Genomic DNA, 18,080 nt, shown 5'->3' with positions numbered 1-18,080 from the left:
TCATCACGTTTCCACTGACACCTCTTCAGATTGGATCATAGATCTAGAATTGGAGGGAGACCTTAGAGTCTAGCCCCTTCATTTTACAGGGAAATAGCCTGCCATGATCTGGAACCACGAAGTGCCTTGCCCAGGAAGGCATAGCTAATGTCCTCGCTCACTATTTTCCAGGCTAATCAGCCTCAGTTCCTTTAACAGTCCCTCCTACCTAAGACCTTTCCCCAGCCTGGTTGCCCTCCTTTGGGTATTTTTCAGCTTGTAACCTCCCTGAAATATGTCACCGAGAACTGAAAACAGTATTTCCTGTGTGGTGTGAGGCGGGCAGAGCCAGCAAGGACTTCGCCTCCTTAGTCCTGGGTAATTTAGGAGTAGGAAAGAAAGAGTGTGATCTAATGGAAAGGAAGTCAGAAAGATTGGGTTCAAGTCTACACTTTCCCAAATATTAACTCATTGTAATTTGACTGCTCTGGCCCTCAGTTTAGCCACTGCTTAAATTTTCCACCTCTGGTATTTTCCTCACAGCTTACACACCTAAAGTGTCTGGCTACTTTGTGCTATTTTTAAAAATTGCATTTCACTTGATATTCACAAAACTAAATATGGTGGTCATTTCATCAGAAAATTAAGGATATCAGGCTGATTTCTTTTTTCTATAGCTCAGTCAACACTGAGATATGGCATGATTGAGAATGCATTGTTATGGTTAGTCATTACTTCTGCTGAGGGCATCACCATCCTACCAATCTCCCAGTTTCACGACCTTGACTTTATCCTTGGTTCCTCATTCTCTTTCACTGAGTTTTGTGGGTGGGGTCTAAATTAGGCTGGTAATTTAGATTCAATAATGGAACAAAATAAGGCCCTAATGGGTCATTTAGCAGGTGACAAAAGGAGACTTACTTAGCATAGCAGGAGAAAGATAAGTCAGCCAAGGTATTCTGTAAGGTTGAGGTATTGGTTAGTCAGCAGACATCTGTTATGTACTTACCTCTGCCCAGCACTGTGCTGAGGTATACAAATACCAGCAAAAAAGAAAAGATAGTTCCTGCCCTCAAGGAGATTACAGTCTACTGAGGGTAAGACAACATATAAAAGGGAGCTGAAATGGGCTGGGGCACACACCCCCCCCACCCCCACCCCAGGAAGTCCAGAGAATGAAGGATGGCCAGGCTGGGCCTCTTTCAAAATGGAGGCTCTGAGAGGAACTTGCCAATATCAACACTCTGAGTTAATCAGGAGAGAGAAAAGAATTACCCTAATCTGTGTAGGGTAGGGTAGCCCAGTTGACAAAGCAAAGCCTTGGAAATACTGTTCCTTTCACATCCCACCTACCCAATCCATCCCCAAATCTTGTCATTTGGACCTCTGTAATCCCTCTCACACCCATATTACTACTCACATAACCACCACCCACCTTCTGGCCTTCATTGCTTCTCACCTCAGACTATTGCCATGGACTCCTAATTAGTCTCCTGGCCTCAGGCTTCTCCCCATTCCAATTCATTCTCCTCGCAGTTGCCAAAGTGATTTTTACAGAAGTTCAGTTCTGAAATGTCACTCCCCTACTCATTAAACTTAAGTGCCTCCTTAATGCCTCTAGAATAAAATAAAAAAAAAAAATTCAAATTTTATCAATATATAAATTTTTTTGCTTTACTTGGAAAACCCTGGTGCCAACCTACCTTTCCAGTCTTGTTATATACATTGCTTGCTTTCCCATGCTTGATGGTCCAGGCCAGTTGGCCTTTGGTCACTTCCTGGTACACCACACCTTTGTCCCCATGCCTTTGCGTGGTCTTACTCCCATGCCTGGAATGCACTCCCTCCTTGCCTCCTTGTAGAATCACATCTTTCTTCAAGACTGAATTCAAGAATTATCTTCTACCTGAAACCTTTCCTGGTCTGCCCTCCCAATTCTAGTTCCATCTTTCCCTAAACTACCTTGTATTAATTTTTCATTTATATTCCAAGATTTTGATGACTCTGGAAGAGAGAATGAGGCTGCCGACTTTGCCCAACTCTGCCTCGCTTAAATCCAGTTCACACAAAAGTCAAGATATTCCCCATTGCGTTGTGATGTCACTGGTCCTCTTCAAAAGTGAGGGACAAATAACAACTTATATACAATATCTAATTATATATGTACATTTTGTCCCCCTCCCCCCTTGAATATTCTTTGAGGAGAGACAGTCACTCTTGTCTTTGTATTCCCAGTATGAACCATAGCATTTGATACATACTAGGCATTTAAAAATGTTTGTTGATGTATTGATTACATTTAGACTTTTTCACTATGTTCAGGACGCTGAGCTAAGCTTTGTTGGTGATTTAAGAAAATCCAAGGCTCAGTCCCTTCCTTTGGCTGGGGAGACAAGACACGTCCTCATGAAAGATTAGTAGAAGGCACCAATTTGAGAGATTATGAGGCTGGATTTGATTAAGTGACAAATTAATGGTAAAGTCAAGGACTGTAAGAGATCAGATCAAGGAAAGAGAGGTCAGCGTGGGATTGGAGTGGTCAGGGAAGTCTCCTTGGAGGAGGAGGAAGCTCTTGAGTTGTGGCGTAAAGGACAGCATGGGATTCAGAAAGGTCATTCCAGGGAGGGAAAAAACACATGAGTAGTCACTGAGTTGGGAGGAGTGCGCTGTGTTCACAGGAAAACCGGAGCCTGATAGAGCCTGTCCTTGATGATTCAGAGAGCATTCCAGGTCTTGTGTGGCATCATCATTAAGAACAGCAAGGATTATTAGGTGGTTGGTGAGTACACTCAGAGCTAGATTGAGGGCTGGCTCATGCAGTGCAGGGAGGCAGATGTTGACCGTCTTTATTTTCCCAAGGAAGCTTTGAATGACTGCTCCCCGTGAGTTCAGGACTACTTCTCTCTCAAGGCACCAAGACAGGATGCTGCCACTGCAAATGCATGATAGGTGCTATCTCTGCATTCAGAGGTTTCTGAGCTAAGCCTTGCTGAGCCTCTTTTGTCCCCTCCCTAAAATGAGATCGCACACTTTCATACACTTTTTTTTTTTTGCCAGGTGCATCCGACACATTCTTTAGGTGGCTCTGTGTGTCCCACATGTAAGGCCAGGGAAGTCAAAACTTTCTGTCCTTGTGGGTGGAGTAGATGGAATTTTCAGCAGAATGAGACAGGCAGAGGGCTCCAGGTTTTGTCACATCCGTCTCACTAATGTCAAGGCAGCATGGCGCAGTAGAATGAATGACAGAGCACTCAGAGGTTCTGTTTTCAAATCCCAGCTCTGCTCTTTACTACCCATATGACCATGGGCAAGTACACTCAGTATGTAGTAAGTCCACTCTGTGGACTTCAGTTTATTCATTTGTAAAATGACAGAATTTGAGTTGATGGTTTGTAACTTCCCTCCCAGCTCTCATCCTGTGATTTTGTAATCCAATGATAGTAGCGATCCTTGGCTTTGACAGAATCTGCAATAGTCCTGACTCCCCCAGTATAAAAAAAACCTTAGCTTTAATCTCAGCTACAGAAAATACGGAAATACAAAAAAACAAAGTCATCAGGGCAATGCTGATATTTAATAACTCATGCAACCAGCATTTCCTTATATGATAAAATGGGAGAGGGAGAAAGGGGGAGAGAAGAGAGGAGAGGAGTCAGGAGGGAAAGGAGAAAGAGGGAGAGGAGAAGAGAGGGAGAGAGAAGAAAGAAGAGAAGGTGAGAAAGAGAAGAGAGGAGAGAGTAGGAGGGAAAGGAAAGGAAGATGGGAGAGAGAGAAAAGAGGGTGTAAGAGAAAGGAGAGAGTGGGAGAGAGAAGAGGAAAGGATGAGAGAGAGATGAGAGGGAGGGAGGGAGAGAGACAGAGAGACCCCTTTCTGAATTTCCCTTTTTTATGTCAATGGTATAACAATTCTAGTCACCCAGATTTGCAGCCCTAGAGTCATCTTCACCCCCCACCTCTTGTCTCAAATCCATGCATTTACCAAGCCTTGTCAATTCCACCGCTATGACACATCAACTATTTCCCCGTCTCTTCATCCATATGACTGCCACCTTGGTCAGGCTCTCATCACCTCTCTCCCGGACTATTGAAACAGCCTCCTAATGGGTCTTCCTGACTCCAGCTTCTCCCCTCCACTCCATCCTCCAAAGAGCCACCAAATTAACACAAGAACTGCACAAGTTTGTCACTCCTCTACACAGAAAATTCTAATGGCTCCCTCTTGTGATGTATACAAATTTATGGCTGCAGCCTACCTATCCAAGCTTATTGCTCATTCTTCCTCTTCATGTACCGTGTGTTTCTGCCCAACTGGTTACCTGCTGTTTCCTAAACTAGGAATTTCACTGCCTGTTTCACCCCCTCCTCGCCTCTGCCTCCTAGAATTCCTAGCTTCCTTCAAAGCTTGGCTCAAACACCATCTCCTACGTGAAGCCTTTTCTTATCTCTTCAGGTGCTAATTGCATTCCCTCCCCATAATTTGCCTCTATGTGGTAATTATTTATATATGTAGGAGTTGTTTTCCCCTTTAGAATTTAAACTTCTTTAAGGAAGGGATTGTAGTCTTTGTACCCCTAGTGCCTGAGCATATTGCCCAAGTCATTAATTGTCTCCCATCAGCTGCTTCTCTGTGTAACTGCCCCGTGGCCAGAAGCCAAAGTGTGGCCCCAGCACGATTAGCCAAGTTCACCAAGCCTTAGGGAGAATGGGCTCTAGCACTTGTGAAGCCTGGAGATTTTTTCATTTCAACAATGAACACATTTATTAAGCTTCTGTTGTGCTCCAAAAAATGAAAATTAACTGTCTCTGTCCTCAAGGAGCTAATGAGGAAGTTACCAAAGGAAGGCACTCTAATGGAGGAGGTGTGCTGTGCTGACACATGACTATGATAAGAAGTAAGATGGGATTAGGGCTAATGAGAGATGGAGGCAAAATGCTATGAGAAATTTGAGGCAGGAGAGATCACTCTCCACCCAGGGAGGTCAGGGAAAGTTTTCTTGAAGAAGCTGGTGGGAGCCACTTTCACAACTATTGTGTCACATGATGTATTTTCATTAACATGTGCATTGGGCAATTCAACTTTTTCCCATTTAAATAATGTTGCTCTTTCACCCAAGAAGTCTAAAAACCTTTTTAAAAAAATCGAAGATTTTGTGATCATCCTACCACATCTCAAACATGTAGATTTAACATATGAACACAAGAGGGCACTAATAGGTTAGTTACATGGGTAACTTCCAGAATTTTTTGGTTCCAAAAGGAACTGAGAGTTCATTGGTGTGGGTGCTCTCTCCCTCTACGAGCATTTTGCAGACTTTCCCTGCCTTACAAGACTGTCTTGGTAGTTGCAATAGTTTCTCTTCTTGAAAAAAAAGAATATCTGTAACCTGCTAAGTTTCTGGTGATGAGGGTCCCAGAACTCAGCTAGTTGGGTTCCCAGGCAATAGTCACTCAGGCTATTCTTGGGCTCCAACTAAACCCTTTTCACCTTGGTGAGACTTGCAGAGTTCACCTACTGCTCACATACTTAACAAGCCAAGCATCACCTTCTTGCTGCCATGAGACATGTAGAATCTTAGCAGGGGTATGCTGGAAAATGTTTAACAACCAGCTTTCCCCCCAAATACAGCGGACACACTCTTAGGTTTAATTCAATTGTTAACATTTTCTTCATTACTGTCTTAAATCTAGACAATCAAAGAGGCAAAAAAAAAAAAATCAAGCCCTGATTTGTAGTGTTTGCAGATTTCTAAGGCATAAATGCTCAGAATGAAAATTTACCAAACTGCAAACTGGTATAAGCTGTCTCCAGCACACCCCTGAATCTTAGAGATCTGTATTTTCCTGTATCTGCCTTTCCTTTTCCTCTTCACCTGCAATCAACCAATCAAATAGTTTGTAAATCCCAATGATGTGCCAGGCCCTTTGCTAAGTGTTGGGGATAAAGAGACAAAAGTGAAACTGCCCCTGCCCTCGGGAATGGGAAGCTTGTGTTCTATCAGAGACGTAGCACTACATACATGTGTGTGCGTGTGTGTGTGTGTGCACGCGTTTGCGAGTGTGTGTATCCAGTTCATGAACAAGTCAAGACACCATGTCATTAGTCCTCTTCGAGAACAAAGGATGAACTTCAACAACAATATATTCACATGTTATGTATATCCATAATATATTATATTCATATGCGTGTGAGTAAATTCACGTATGTGAATAAATTAATGAAATCCATACGTTCATGTATGTGAAAAATTCATATGCATGTGAATAAAAATAAGTAAAAGGTGGTTAAAATGAGACAGAAAGGGAAGGGACTAGTAGCTGGGAGTGGTTGGGAAAGGCTTCCCAATCATGGTACTTGAGCTACATCTCCAAGGAAAAGAAGGATTCTTAGAGGAGGAAGTGTGAGAGGAGAGCCTTCTAGGCATGGGAGATGGAGCGCTTTGTGTGAGTGAGAAACAGAGAAAGCCAATTTGTCTGGACCACAAAACCCTGGATTGATGGGTTTGTTAACAGGTAGGGCACTGTAAGGGGAGAAGGGCAGCTGTTTCTGAGAGGAGTTAAGACAGCTAATCTCTGCTTCCATTAGCCCATCATCAATCCAATTACCCGGTGGGAATGACAATACTATGTGCAGACAGCCCAGCTAAGGTAGTGGAGCATATATAGGGAGTTTATTAAGAATAATTCAATTTCTTGGGATGACCTCCAATGAGAGTGTGAGAGGCTATAGTGAGTTTCCTTTTCCAAGAAACCAGACCAGAAGTGTCCCCAGGGCAACTGGCATCTTGGTTTGAGTAGGGTAATTCATTTCCTCCCCAAACTGGGTGGGTTCGTGACATCTCTTTCCCTTAGGCCAGTGACCCAGTCATTCATGGAGAGCAGGTGGCTTCGTGCATGCCACTCCGCTTGGCCTCCGCTCAGCTCCTGTTTTAACCCTTGGTGAGCAGTGTTTGAAACATCGAAACATCCACCCAACAGACAATTTGAAAGTGAAACAAAGCAAGCATGTTTATAGAATCACGGAATTTTTAGGGTTGAATAGACTTCAGCAGCATCTAGTCCAAAACACACTCAAAAAGGAATTCTCCCCTTTGTCATGCCTGACAAATAATAATAATAAACTAATATTTATATCGCATTTGCAATGTGCCAGGAACTGTGCTAAGTGCTTACAATTATTATCTCACTGGTCCCTCACAACAACTCTGGGAAGTAAGTGCTGTTATGACTCTCATTTTATAGTTGAGGGAACTGAGCTAAACAGAGGTTAAGTGACTTGCCCAGGGTCACACAGCTAGCAAGTGTCTGAGGCTGGATGTGAACTCAGGTCTTCCTGACCCAGCATTAGGTGCTCAATCTATGGAGTCACTTAACTGTCCCTGCTAGCTTCTACTAGAAGGTCTCCAAGGAGAGGAAATCCTTCACCTCTCAAGGTGACGCATTTTGTTTTGGGACAGCTTCTAATTGTTAGAAATTTATTCTGATAACAAAACCCAAATTTGCACCCTTTTGTAATTTCTACTGTTATTCCTGGTTCTGCCCGCTGGGGCAAAACAGACCAATTCTAATCCCTTCTTTTAGGGGCACCTAGGTCCTGGATTTGGAGTCAGGAAGACCTGAGTTCAAATTTGGCCTCAGATACTATCCGTGTGATGCTGCACAAGTCACTTAATGCTTGTTCCTGCCTCAGTTACTTCATCTCCAAAATGGGGATGATAAGAGCATCGACCTACCAGGGTTGTTGTGAGAACCAAATGAGGTAATATTTGTAAAGCACCTAACGCAGTGGTAGGTACTTCATAAATGCTTGTTAGTCTTTTTAAAATAAAAATTAAATCTTTATGTGATAGCCTTTGTAACCCTTGATACTGCCATGTACCTCCCGAGTCCTCTTTAGGTTAAACAGTTGATTCAGCTGCCTCTTATGTGGCACTGACTCAAAACCCTTTGGCGTTCCAGTTGCCTTCAAGGATGCTCTCCAGTTCATCAATGTCCTTCAGATGTGGCATCTAGAACTGGCCAGAGCAAAGCGCTGGGAAGTCCTCATTCCTGAAAGCTGTCACTCTTCTCCAGCCCAAGAGCACAATGAACATTTTGGCTATCTCGTAATGAATTCACAGTCTAATAAAATCCCAAGATCTGTTTTTTTTTTTCTTTTTCAGACAAACTGATAACCAACTAAGCCCCTCCATTCTGTGAAATTGAATTTGGAGCCCAAGTGTGACTTTATAGTCCTTTCCATAAAATTTCATCTCATTGGATTCAGCCCAATTCTCTTGCATGTTAAGATTTTTTACTTTTTGGCTCTTAACTCTTATCCAGTGTGTTATTTTCCCTCCTAGCTTTGTGTCATTTGCACATTTTAGGAGTATGTCATTATAACCTTTATACAAGTCATTGATAAAAGTATTAGACAGCATAGGACCAAGCACGGATGCCTGGGGCGTTCCATTTGAGACCTTTGGAAACACCGACATCAGTCCACCAAGCCAAAGCTAATTCTTTGCAACTGTCAATTCAACTGATTTCAAATCCAGTTGTATTACTCTACACTCTCCTCCCTTCTCTGTCTTGGCCCCCTGGTGGACCAGTTCAACTTTACATTGTTTTCTACTCTTGAATTCCTTGTTCCTTCAATAATAATAATAACCAACATTTATATAGCTCTTAGTCTGTGCCAGGCTCTGTGCTAAGTACTTTACAATTATTATCTCCTTGGATCCTCCCAAAAACCCTAGGAGGTAGGTGATGTTATTATCTATCCTCATTCCACATATGAAGAAACCAAGGCAAACGCAGTTTAATTGACTCGCCCAGGGTCACACAGCTAGTAAGTGTCTGAAGCTAGATTTGAACTCAGGTCTTCACTCTAGTGTCTGATGATCAAAGGGCTCTTCAGCTCGCCATCGCTGATCCCATAAACTCTTAATCCCTTCCTCTCCCACCTTCTCCCACCATCATCCTTATTCTTTCTCTAATCTTCAGTCTCTTCCTATTGACTACTTCCTTCTTTTGCTGCCTGGAAAGTCTTCCCCTTTAAAAAAAAAAAAAAGAAAACTCACTAGGAAGGAGGGAAAGGAAAGGAAATAAACATTTATTAAGAACCTACTATGTGCCAGGCACTGTGCTAAGCACTTTATAAATTATCTCATTTGTTTATCACAACAGCCCTGGGAAGCAAACACTATTATTATCTTATGTTCTATTTTCCTCTTTTCACGCTACAATCTAACCATACTGGCCTCTACTGGCTATTTGCTCTTCCTCATACATAATACTATATCTCCTTTTTCTGCCCCTTTGCCCTGGCTGTTCATCGTGCCTAGAATACACTTCCTTCTGACCTTCAACTTTTAGACTCCCTGACTTCCTTTAAGTCTCATGCCTAGTCAATACAATAAAAAACTTTACCAGCTGGTGTTATCTTCCCTAGGGGACCTGTTCTGCTCTCCTTCTGTATTAATACTATCCCTTCCATCTACTTCAGATTTCTTTTGTGTGGTCTGACTTAAATGTGTTGTTTTCCACTTTAGAACATACAAACACTTTGAGGTCAGGGTTCATTTTTGGCTTTTGGTGCTTAATAAATGTTGATTGATTGATTCTTTTTGTCTCCAGGACTTAGCAGAGTGCCTTCCACAAGGTAGATGCTTAGGATATAATTGTTAATTAATTTTTCTGTCTTTTATTTTTTTTTTTTTTTGGAGGAGGAAGGCAGGGCAATTGGGGTTAAGTGACTTGCCCAAGGTCACACAGCTAGTACTAAGTGTATCAAGTGTCTGAGGCTGGATTTGAACTCAGGTCCTTCTGACTCCAGGGCCGGTGCTCTACTCACTGCGCCACCTACCTGCCCCAATTTTTCCATCTTTTAATAATCAACCCATTACATGTTGATATAAATAACATTTTTAGTGAAAAAAACTATATTTTTCCAAAACGTAAAAGATTAATGAAAAGAAGATTAGCAGTGTTTTTATAGTAAGTCTTTTTTATAGAGCCTTCTATCTGCTTCTGCCTTCAGTCTATTGTGATTTGTTGTTTTGGTTGAAATATAAGGAGAAAATCTAGCCTCACATATATAGATGGTTGAAAATAATGGAAATAATAGGCAAATAATGTGTTAGTGTTATTATAAAAATCATTTTGACTTCATGAATCCCCTGTAAGGGTCTCAGGGTCCCCCGAGGATCTGTAGACCATACTTTGAGAATTGCCTTGTCTGTATCCTCAGCTGAGCCGCTAATATCAGAGCCACCACTTTCAACTTACTTCTCTATCCAACAAAGATGCTATGGTTGGTAATCCTCTCCCTCACGGAAAAGATTGTGACTCTTCTTAGTCAGTATTCTCATCCAATAAAACTTCCTTCAGTTTCACCAGTCCAAGCTGTTTCCTCAGCCAAGGTTGCACCAGAAGGTACAAAGACCTATGCTAAGAACAGGTACCATTCTTTGACCTCTTCTTAAATATGTCTCTTAGCTCCTTTTCTAAGTAAAGTGTTCAATAAATGCCTTTACATTCATTCATTCTCTTCTTCTGAAGCCTTCTCTGACCTTAAAAAACGAACATGTTTCCTTAGCTCTTCTTGACTGTGAACTTTCACTGCCCTCCCCTGAGTCTTCTCATTTCTTCTGCCACCTAACTTAGGGTCATAAATCCATTTCAGGACTTCTTGTAACCCCTTGGCTGAGCTGTATCTCCCCACATTGTCATTTCCTCTAACAGAAGAGGGATTGAGAGACTCTGTGATAAGGAAACAATTTTAACCTCACCCCAGCAGCCCCTCTGTTCTAGACAGACCAACAAATGCTGTACTAGCTAGAGAATTCTGAGAAGACCCTGTGACCTTTCTCCCAGTAACATATCCCAATCTGGTCTCTTTCTCTGACCCCTCTACACACAGATAAGACAAGCAAGCTCTGTTATAATCAAAGTGCTGACCACCCAGACAGGGCAGTATGATATCCTCTTATTTATCCAGCAAATATATGGGCACCAACTCTCTGCACTGACAGCCCTAAGGGGAGTCAGCAATCAAAGAAGTAGAAATTTGGGGCTTTACTGTCACAAAACATTGGGAACCACCTAAAATAAGTTACAACTTAAAAATATGAAATAGTACATTTTAAACTGCAAAAGAATGTAGTACAACATATGAGCACAGAAGGGAATACAGAGGAGGTAGCAGGTGGAGGGGGTTGGGCCAAGTGGAAAGAACACTGGTCTGGAAGTCAGGAGATTAGAGTTTCAGCTCTATTTCTGACTATGGTTATGATTTTGGGGAGATTTTTTATCTCTCTGACCAGCAGATGTTCCCTCATCTGTAAAATGAGAGAGTTGGGTGTGGTGGAAACAACTCACTTTTAGCTTTACAAAGTACTTTAATAAATAATATATAATATAATATAATAATAAAAATAGATAACAAACCTCTGAGGTAGGTAGAATGAGTAGTAGTAGCCTCATTTTAGAGGTAAAGAAACTATTTAGTAATAATGATAGTAGCTTTTCTGTAGAGGTTTAAGGTTTGCAAACCACTTTACAAATATTTCATTTGATCCTCTCAGCAATCCATTTTACAGGTAAAGAAACTGAGTATGAAAGAGGTCAGGGAACTTGCCTCAAGTCAGACAGCTAGTGTCTAAGGCAGAGATCTGAACTCAGGTCTTCCTGATTCCAAGTCCCTCATGCTGTCCCTGATACCACCTCTCTGCCTGATTCTTGAGAAATAAAATGACTTGCCTTTGATCATATAGATAGTAAGTGTCTGTAACGGCAACCACACTGGCATACCCAGGATGGCTGCTAGTGAAGTTTCTTTTATCTGCTTTACTAAGGAAAGATAGCTGTTTCAGGGGTCAACAGTCCTTCTTTTTTGATCACATAAAATACAGACAGAGGAAATACAAAGAAGAGGAATAAAGACCAACAGACAGAGCTCTACTGCTTGAATCAAATCTTTACATCTGCCTCTGAATGGAGAGAGCCTTTAAACCTCCAAGGAACTGGGGAGCTGTGAACATACAGCCACTCCGGAGTCTTGACTAGAGAATCACAACATGCTTCTCATAAGTGAGCCCCAAAGCAAAAGCTCACCTCTCAGAATATATACTCTTTAGGCTCAATGCCTAATTAGAAATTAACAAAAGGTGTGTAAGCCTTCCTGCAAGCAAGCTTCCCTTAATGGGCTCCACATGAGGCCTGTTGATGGCGGGAAGATCTTATTCCCTATTAACTTTACAGTGTCTGAGGCCAGATTCAAAACCAAGCCTCTTGATTCCAAGTCAGGTGTTATATTTTCCACTCAGTCATTGAGTCCTTCTAGTTCTGATGTTTTATATCTCTAGAAGATAAATTCCATCAGAGTCCTTTCCTTGGGGAGATGGGAAGCTATGGGTATGGAGTGCTACTTATATTCTCAGATGAGGTCAGTTGGTTTTGAGTAGCTCTTTTTCTTTGCTATAAGAGAAGAATATAGTAGATTATATGGGCATACATATACATATATATAAATAAAGGAAGGTAGTATGTTATACATAGTATATAATGTGGTATAGGAAAGGTGATGGGGGTATGGAGTATATTAGGAAATCATGGTAATTTAAAAACAAAAGTATCATCAATGAAACTTAAAAAAAACCCACCAGGAACAACAACGAAAAAACATGCCTGACAGACTAATGAGATCTGGGTTAAAACAAGTTTCCGTGACTTTTCCATTAGCTTGTAAGCTCCTCAAGGGCAGGGACTGTCTTTTGCCTCTTTTTGTATACCTTGGTGCTTAGCATAGTGCCTGGCACATAGTAGGCACTTAATAAATATTTATTGCGTGACTTATAAGGATCAGAGATTCAGAGGTGGAAGGAATGTTAGACATTATTCCATTCCCCTCATTTTAAAGATGTAGAAACAGATGACATAAGAGGTTAAGAGCAAGTTGATAAAAGTCACACGGGTAATGCTTATTTCCTGGGTGCTCATTGAAAAGTCACTGGTCCTTCCCTGAGTCTCACTGGTTTCCTCACTGATAAAAGAAGTTTAATGAAATTTGCATTCCCTGTTTTAGAGGAGGGAAAAGAGTGTGGCAAGGTTAGCTTCACGGAAGAGGTGAGTGTGGAAGGAATAAAAAAAATCAATTTTCTTTTGTAAGATGAGGCTCATTTATCTTTCTGAAGCTTGTGAGGGATTATTATAGTTATTATTATATTTTTTTTCTTCTGGAAAACATATGCATCTGATCCTCAATGTCTCCTTTCAGTCTGCAAGATGAATGTACACCGGCGCTGTGAAACAAATGTTGCACCCAACTGTGGGGTAGATGCGAGGGGGATCGCCAAAGTGCTGGCCGACCTGGGAGTCACACCGGACAAAATCACCAACAGTGGCCAGAGGAGGAAAAAGGTAAATTAAGTGGCTGCTCTGAGCCTTTTCAATGCTCTTGGCTTTGTCTTGTGAGAAAGGGGATAATGGGATTCAGGAAGCCAGCTTATCCTGGGCCCTGGAGATTCACAGCATTTTCCCGAAAACAAGTCTGTGTAAAAACAAGAAAGAAGAAGACTATTCACCTTAAGCCTGTCTCTTCATTGTCTTATTTTTCATTGGCCTGAAGGAAAGTTTGTCAAGAAAAGATCTAAGTTTAAAGAGCAAGACTTTGAAATTTCCTCCAGGAGAAAGGGAGGAAAACCTACCATAAAATCCCACTGTGTACAGAAATATACTCCCTTGTTCCCAGGTTGGCAAAAGATCAGGGTTAGGGAATAGAATCCACCAGTGGCGTTGCTCTAAGGAGGACAGATGTCAAAAATAAGACAAACATAACAAAAACTCCTGCAACATCATCCTTTTCTAGAGGGGAAGAAAAGTTAAAACAGAATAGTGTCGGAATGCGGCTACCCGTGGGCATGGTCAAAATTCCATGACATCAAACATCTGTGTCTTTCTCCAGAGAAACCAGGCTTCCATCTGTATGAAATTCTAAATGCACTAGAAAAAGATTCTTTTGCTACTCATCCTTCAGGGGAATGTGTGTGTCCATCCATCCATCCATCCACACACATACCTATCATGTATGTAGGTATGCATTACATAGATTATGTACGTGTATATGTATCTAAACTTTAATAGCTTAAAACTACAGTAAGACTTTTGGGACACACTGTATAGAGTCAAACACATATGTATGTATGTGTACATATATACAATGCATATACAATTTGTATATGTGTATGACTTGTCACATAGTATGATCACATTTCTGTATGATGTACATCATGTATATGCCATATGTATCATGTGTATATATACAAATATACACATACACATATATATGACATATACATAGTATATATTTTTTCATAAGTCAGGGCCCACAGATGTAAATCATTCTCCCAAGGCTTTAGCGGCAATTTTGTGTCCAAAGTCTTCTCCAACCTTGGCTTCCTGCCTAGAAGTTTTCAGAAATCTGAAAAAGTTGTTATGAGAAAAGCGGAGGCAAGTTAATTGAACTATAAATCTTGGCATGGGGGAATGATTTCCATCGGTCAGGCCTTCAAATATTTTATCCTGCTGGCTGGCCCTTGGCAGAAAATTAAGAGGACTTCCATCTAACTTGCCGGAGTAATCTACACCAGCCTACACTGACAGCCCTGAAGAAAGAAAGCATGTCCAAGGGACTGTACTAAACCAGAAAAGCAAGAGAACCCCCAATTTCTTCTTAATCATTAGAGCTCACTTAAATGGGCCATCAGTTTCCCAACCAGCATCTGGCTGTAGATGCTGCCCGCCTTCTTTCCCTCTTGATTCTCAGAAAATGCTTTGGCCGTTGTCTGCTTAAGGATAGATACGTTTTGCCTTCCTAAAACAAGTTTTTCTGATTTTTTCCTTTAAAAAGTATTGTTGCAAAGGCCAAATGGAAAATGTCACTCTTGCTAGTGGAATTTAACTATGATCTGCATGTCTCTAGTGGCCATTTTCTCATTCCAGCCTTCCCATTTCTATACCCACTAAGAGGAATGGGGCTGTTCTGGACTCCCAGGAGCAGAGTCAGCAGTTATCATGGCAGGCAGTATACATATATTTTAATCAATTTTTTTCAATTATCAAGCTTTTTTTCCTTCTTCTCACTAACAAAATGAAAAAAAAAGAAGAAAGAAAAACAAAACTTGTAACAAATATGCATAGTCAAGGAAAACAAATTCCCATGTTGGCCATGTCTAAAACTGTGTGTTTCATTCTGTATCCTGATTCTATCATCTTTCTTGTCTGGAAACAGGTAACATGTTTCATCATCAAGCCTCTGGAATTATGATCGATTATTGTAGGAAACAAAGTTCCTAAGTCTTCAAAATTGTTTATTTTTTCAATGAAGATGTTACAGTATCACTTATTGTCTTGGTTCTTCTCACTTCACTCTGCATCAGTCCATAGGAGACTTCCCACATATTTCTTGAAACCATACCCTTTATCATTTCTTACAGCACAGAGTTCTTCTATTATATTTATATATCCTAATTATTTTAGCCATTCCTTGAGTAATATGTATCCCCTTAGTTTGTATTTGCTTGCCACCACAAAAAGATAATTAAAATTTGTATTTGCACAAATTACTAAATAATAAATTTACATAAATTTAAATTTGTATAAATTAGATAAATACTTTTGTACATATATTTTCCAGGCAGTGTATTTTTTTAAATTTATTTTTTATTTTTAGTTTACAACACTCAGTTCCACAAGTTTTTGAGTTCCAAATTTTCTCCCCCTCCCTCTCCTTCCCTCTCCCCTCCCAAGACAGCATGTAATCTGATATAGGTTCTATGTATACCTTCGCATTAAATTTATTTACACAATATTCAAGTGGTAAAGAAGAATTATAACCAATGGAATGAATCATGAAAAAGAAGAAACAAAACCAATGAAGAAGAAAAAAGAAAAAAAGAGAGAGAGCAAATAGTTTGCCTCAATCTGCATTCAGACTCTGTAATTTTTTCTCTGGATGTACGTAGTTTTTTCCATCTTTTGGAGCTGTCTTTGGACCTTGTATTACTGAGAAGAGCCAAGTCTATCAAAGTTAGTCATCACAGATATCGTGTGTCTGTAATCGTGTACGATGTTCTCCTGGTTCTGCTCCCCTCACTCAGCATTATATCCTGTAGGTTTTTCCAGGTTATTATGAAGTCTGTATCTTCCCCATTTCTTATAGCACAATAGTATTCCATTACATTCATATACCACAACTTGTTTAGCCATTCCCCAAATTTTGGGCATCCCTTTGATTTCCAATTCTTTGCCACCACAAAAAGAGCTGCCATAAATATTTTTGTACCTAACGGTCCCACTTCTGTGATCTCTTGGGATATAGCTCTAGAAGTGTTATTTCTGGGTCAAAGGGTATGCACATCTTTATAGCCCTTTGGGTGTAGTTCCAAATTGCTCTCCAGAATGGCTGAATCAGTTCACAACTCCACAAACAATGTTCCAATTTTCCCACATCTTCTCCAGAATTTATGATTTTCCTGTTTTTCATGTTAGCCAATCTGGTGGGAGAGATGTGGTACCTAGCAGTTGTTTTGATTTGCATTTCTCTAATCAATAGTGATTTAGAGCATTTTTTCGTATGACTAGATATCTTTAATTTCTTCATCTGAAAACTGCCTGTTCATATCCTTTGACCATTTATCAGTTGGGGACAGGCAGTATATTCTTAAGGGGAGAGTCAGGTAAATGTGTAGGATGGAAGTAAGAAAGTAAAATCCTTCATTGAAGACTTCTTTTTTTCCCCTTCTCATGTCAGAAATAACATAACAAAGGAATCTTATTGATTAAAATGCAGTATAAAAAATGACATTAAAAACACAGATTTCTGCAAAGCTCTGGTGCCCCTCCAGCAGCTGCACCTCATCTGAAAGTCCTGGGTCATCATAAGGCCTGTTGGAAAGAGGCCAATGATGTGGATCATTTTAGCGAGTGACACTGCCAGAAATAAGGGCTCATGATGGTGATATTTTTATCACTTGCATTCCATTGAATGCAAACACTGGGAAATGGTTTAGTCTCTTTGTTCCTGCATTATTGTTGGAATGACTGCCATATTCAACTTAGAATGAGAGGCTGGAAAAAAGAGGCCCCTGTGGTCTGGAACACAAGATCACTGCTCAGCTGCAGTTCCTGGTTTTGTTGTCGTGTCAACACCAGCGTCTGTGCAGAGGATCCATTCAGAAAGAAAGTGCATCTGAATGGCTCTTCTGGGCCAGAAGGGCAAGAGCCAAAGGAATCCAAGCTGCTAAGTAAACCTCAAACAGGTCACCAATGCCTAGGGCAGGGGATGATTCCTGAGAGAGAGAGAGAGGTTGATAAAGTTAGGAGCATGATTAACAAATGTTTCTTGAGCTTTTGTTGTCACTGCCTCATTATGCTAGGGAGGTGAGAAGTACAAAGAAATTGAAAACATGCTTCCTTCCTACTTAACTAATTTATAATCTCATTTAATGGATAAAAAAATGCACACACTGGAAGGTAGCATGGTTCCGTGGATGGAGTTCTGCACTTGGAGTCAGGAATGCCTGAATTTAACTCCTGCCTCTGACCCTTTTTAAAATTATTATTTTTTTTCAATTAGAAAACCTCAATTTTTTCTCCTTCCCTTCCCCTCCACCATTGGAAACAAAAAGAAAATTAAAAACCAAAACCCTGTAACATATATGCATAGTCAAGCAAAACAGCTGCCCTCATTGTATCTAAAAATGCATGATTCTGTGTCCTGAGTCCATCACTTCTCTGTCAGAAGGTGGATAATAATGCTTCTTCATTGGTCCCTTAGAATCATGACTGATCACTGAATTGATCAGAATTCTTACAGCTTTCAAAATTGGTTGTTTTTATGTTCTTATTGTACAAATTGTTCAGCTGGTTCTGCTCATTTCACTCTGCATCAGTTCATACCAGTCTCCTAGGCTTTTTGGAAATTATCCCTTTCATTATTTCTTATAGCACAAATAATATTGCATGATATTAGTATACCCTAATTTGTTCAGCTACTCCCCAATTGATGGGCCCCTACTTAGTGTCCAGTTCTTTGCCACCACAAAATGAGTTGCTATAAATAT

At 40.6% G+C, this 18,080-nt stretch overlaps 1 protein-coding gene across 1 annotated transcript in view; it reads left to right on the top strand.

Moving 5' to 3' along the window:
- The window catches only part of PRKCE (protein kinase C epsilon), a 666,915-nt gene that overhangs the window by 412,852 nt on the left and 235,983 nt on the right, over positions 1-18,080 (top strand). Inside the window, exon 7 of the mRNA XM_036749535.1 lies at positions 13,235-13,377. Coding sequence (XP_036605430.1) covers positions 13,235-13,377 — 143 coding nt within the window. The remainder of the gene's footprint in view (positions 1-13,234; positions 13,378-18,080) is intronic.

The sequence above is a fragment of the Trichosurus vulpecula genome, chromosome 3, assembly GCF_011100635.1.
Source record: "Trichosurus vulpecula isolate mTriVul1 chromosome 3, mTriVul1.pri, whole genome shotgun sequence".
Classification (NCBI taxonomy): Eukaryota; Metazoa; Chordata; class Mammalia; order Diprotodontia; family Phalangeridae; genus Trichosurus; species Trichosurus vulpecula.
This window is presented reverse-complemented; position numbering and strand designations above follow the sequence as displayed.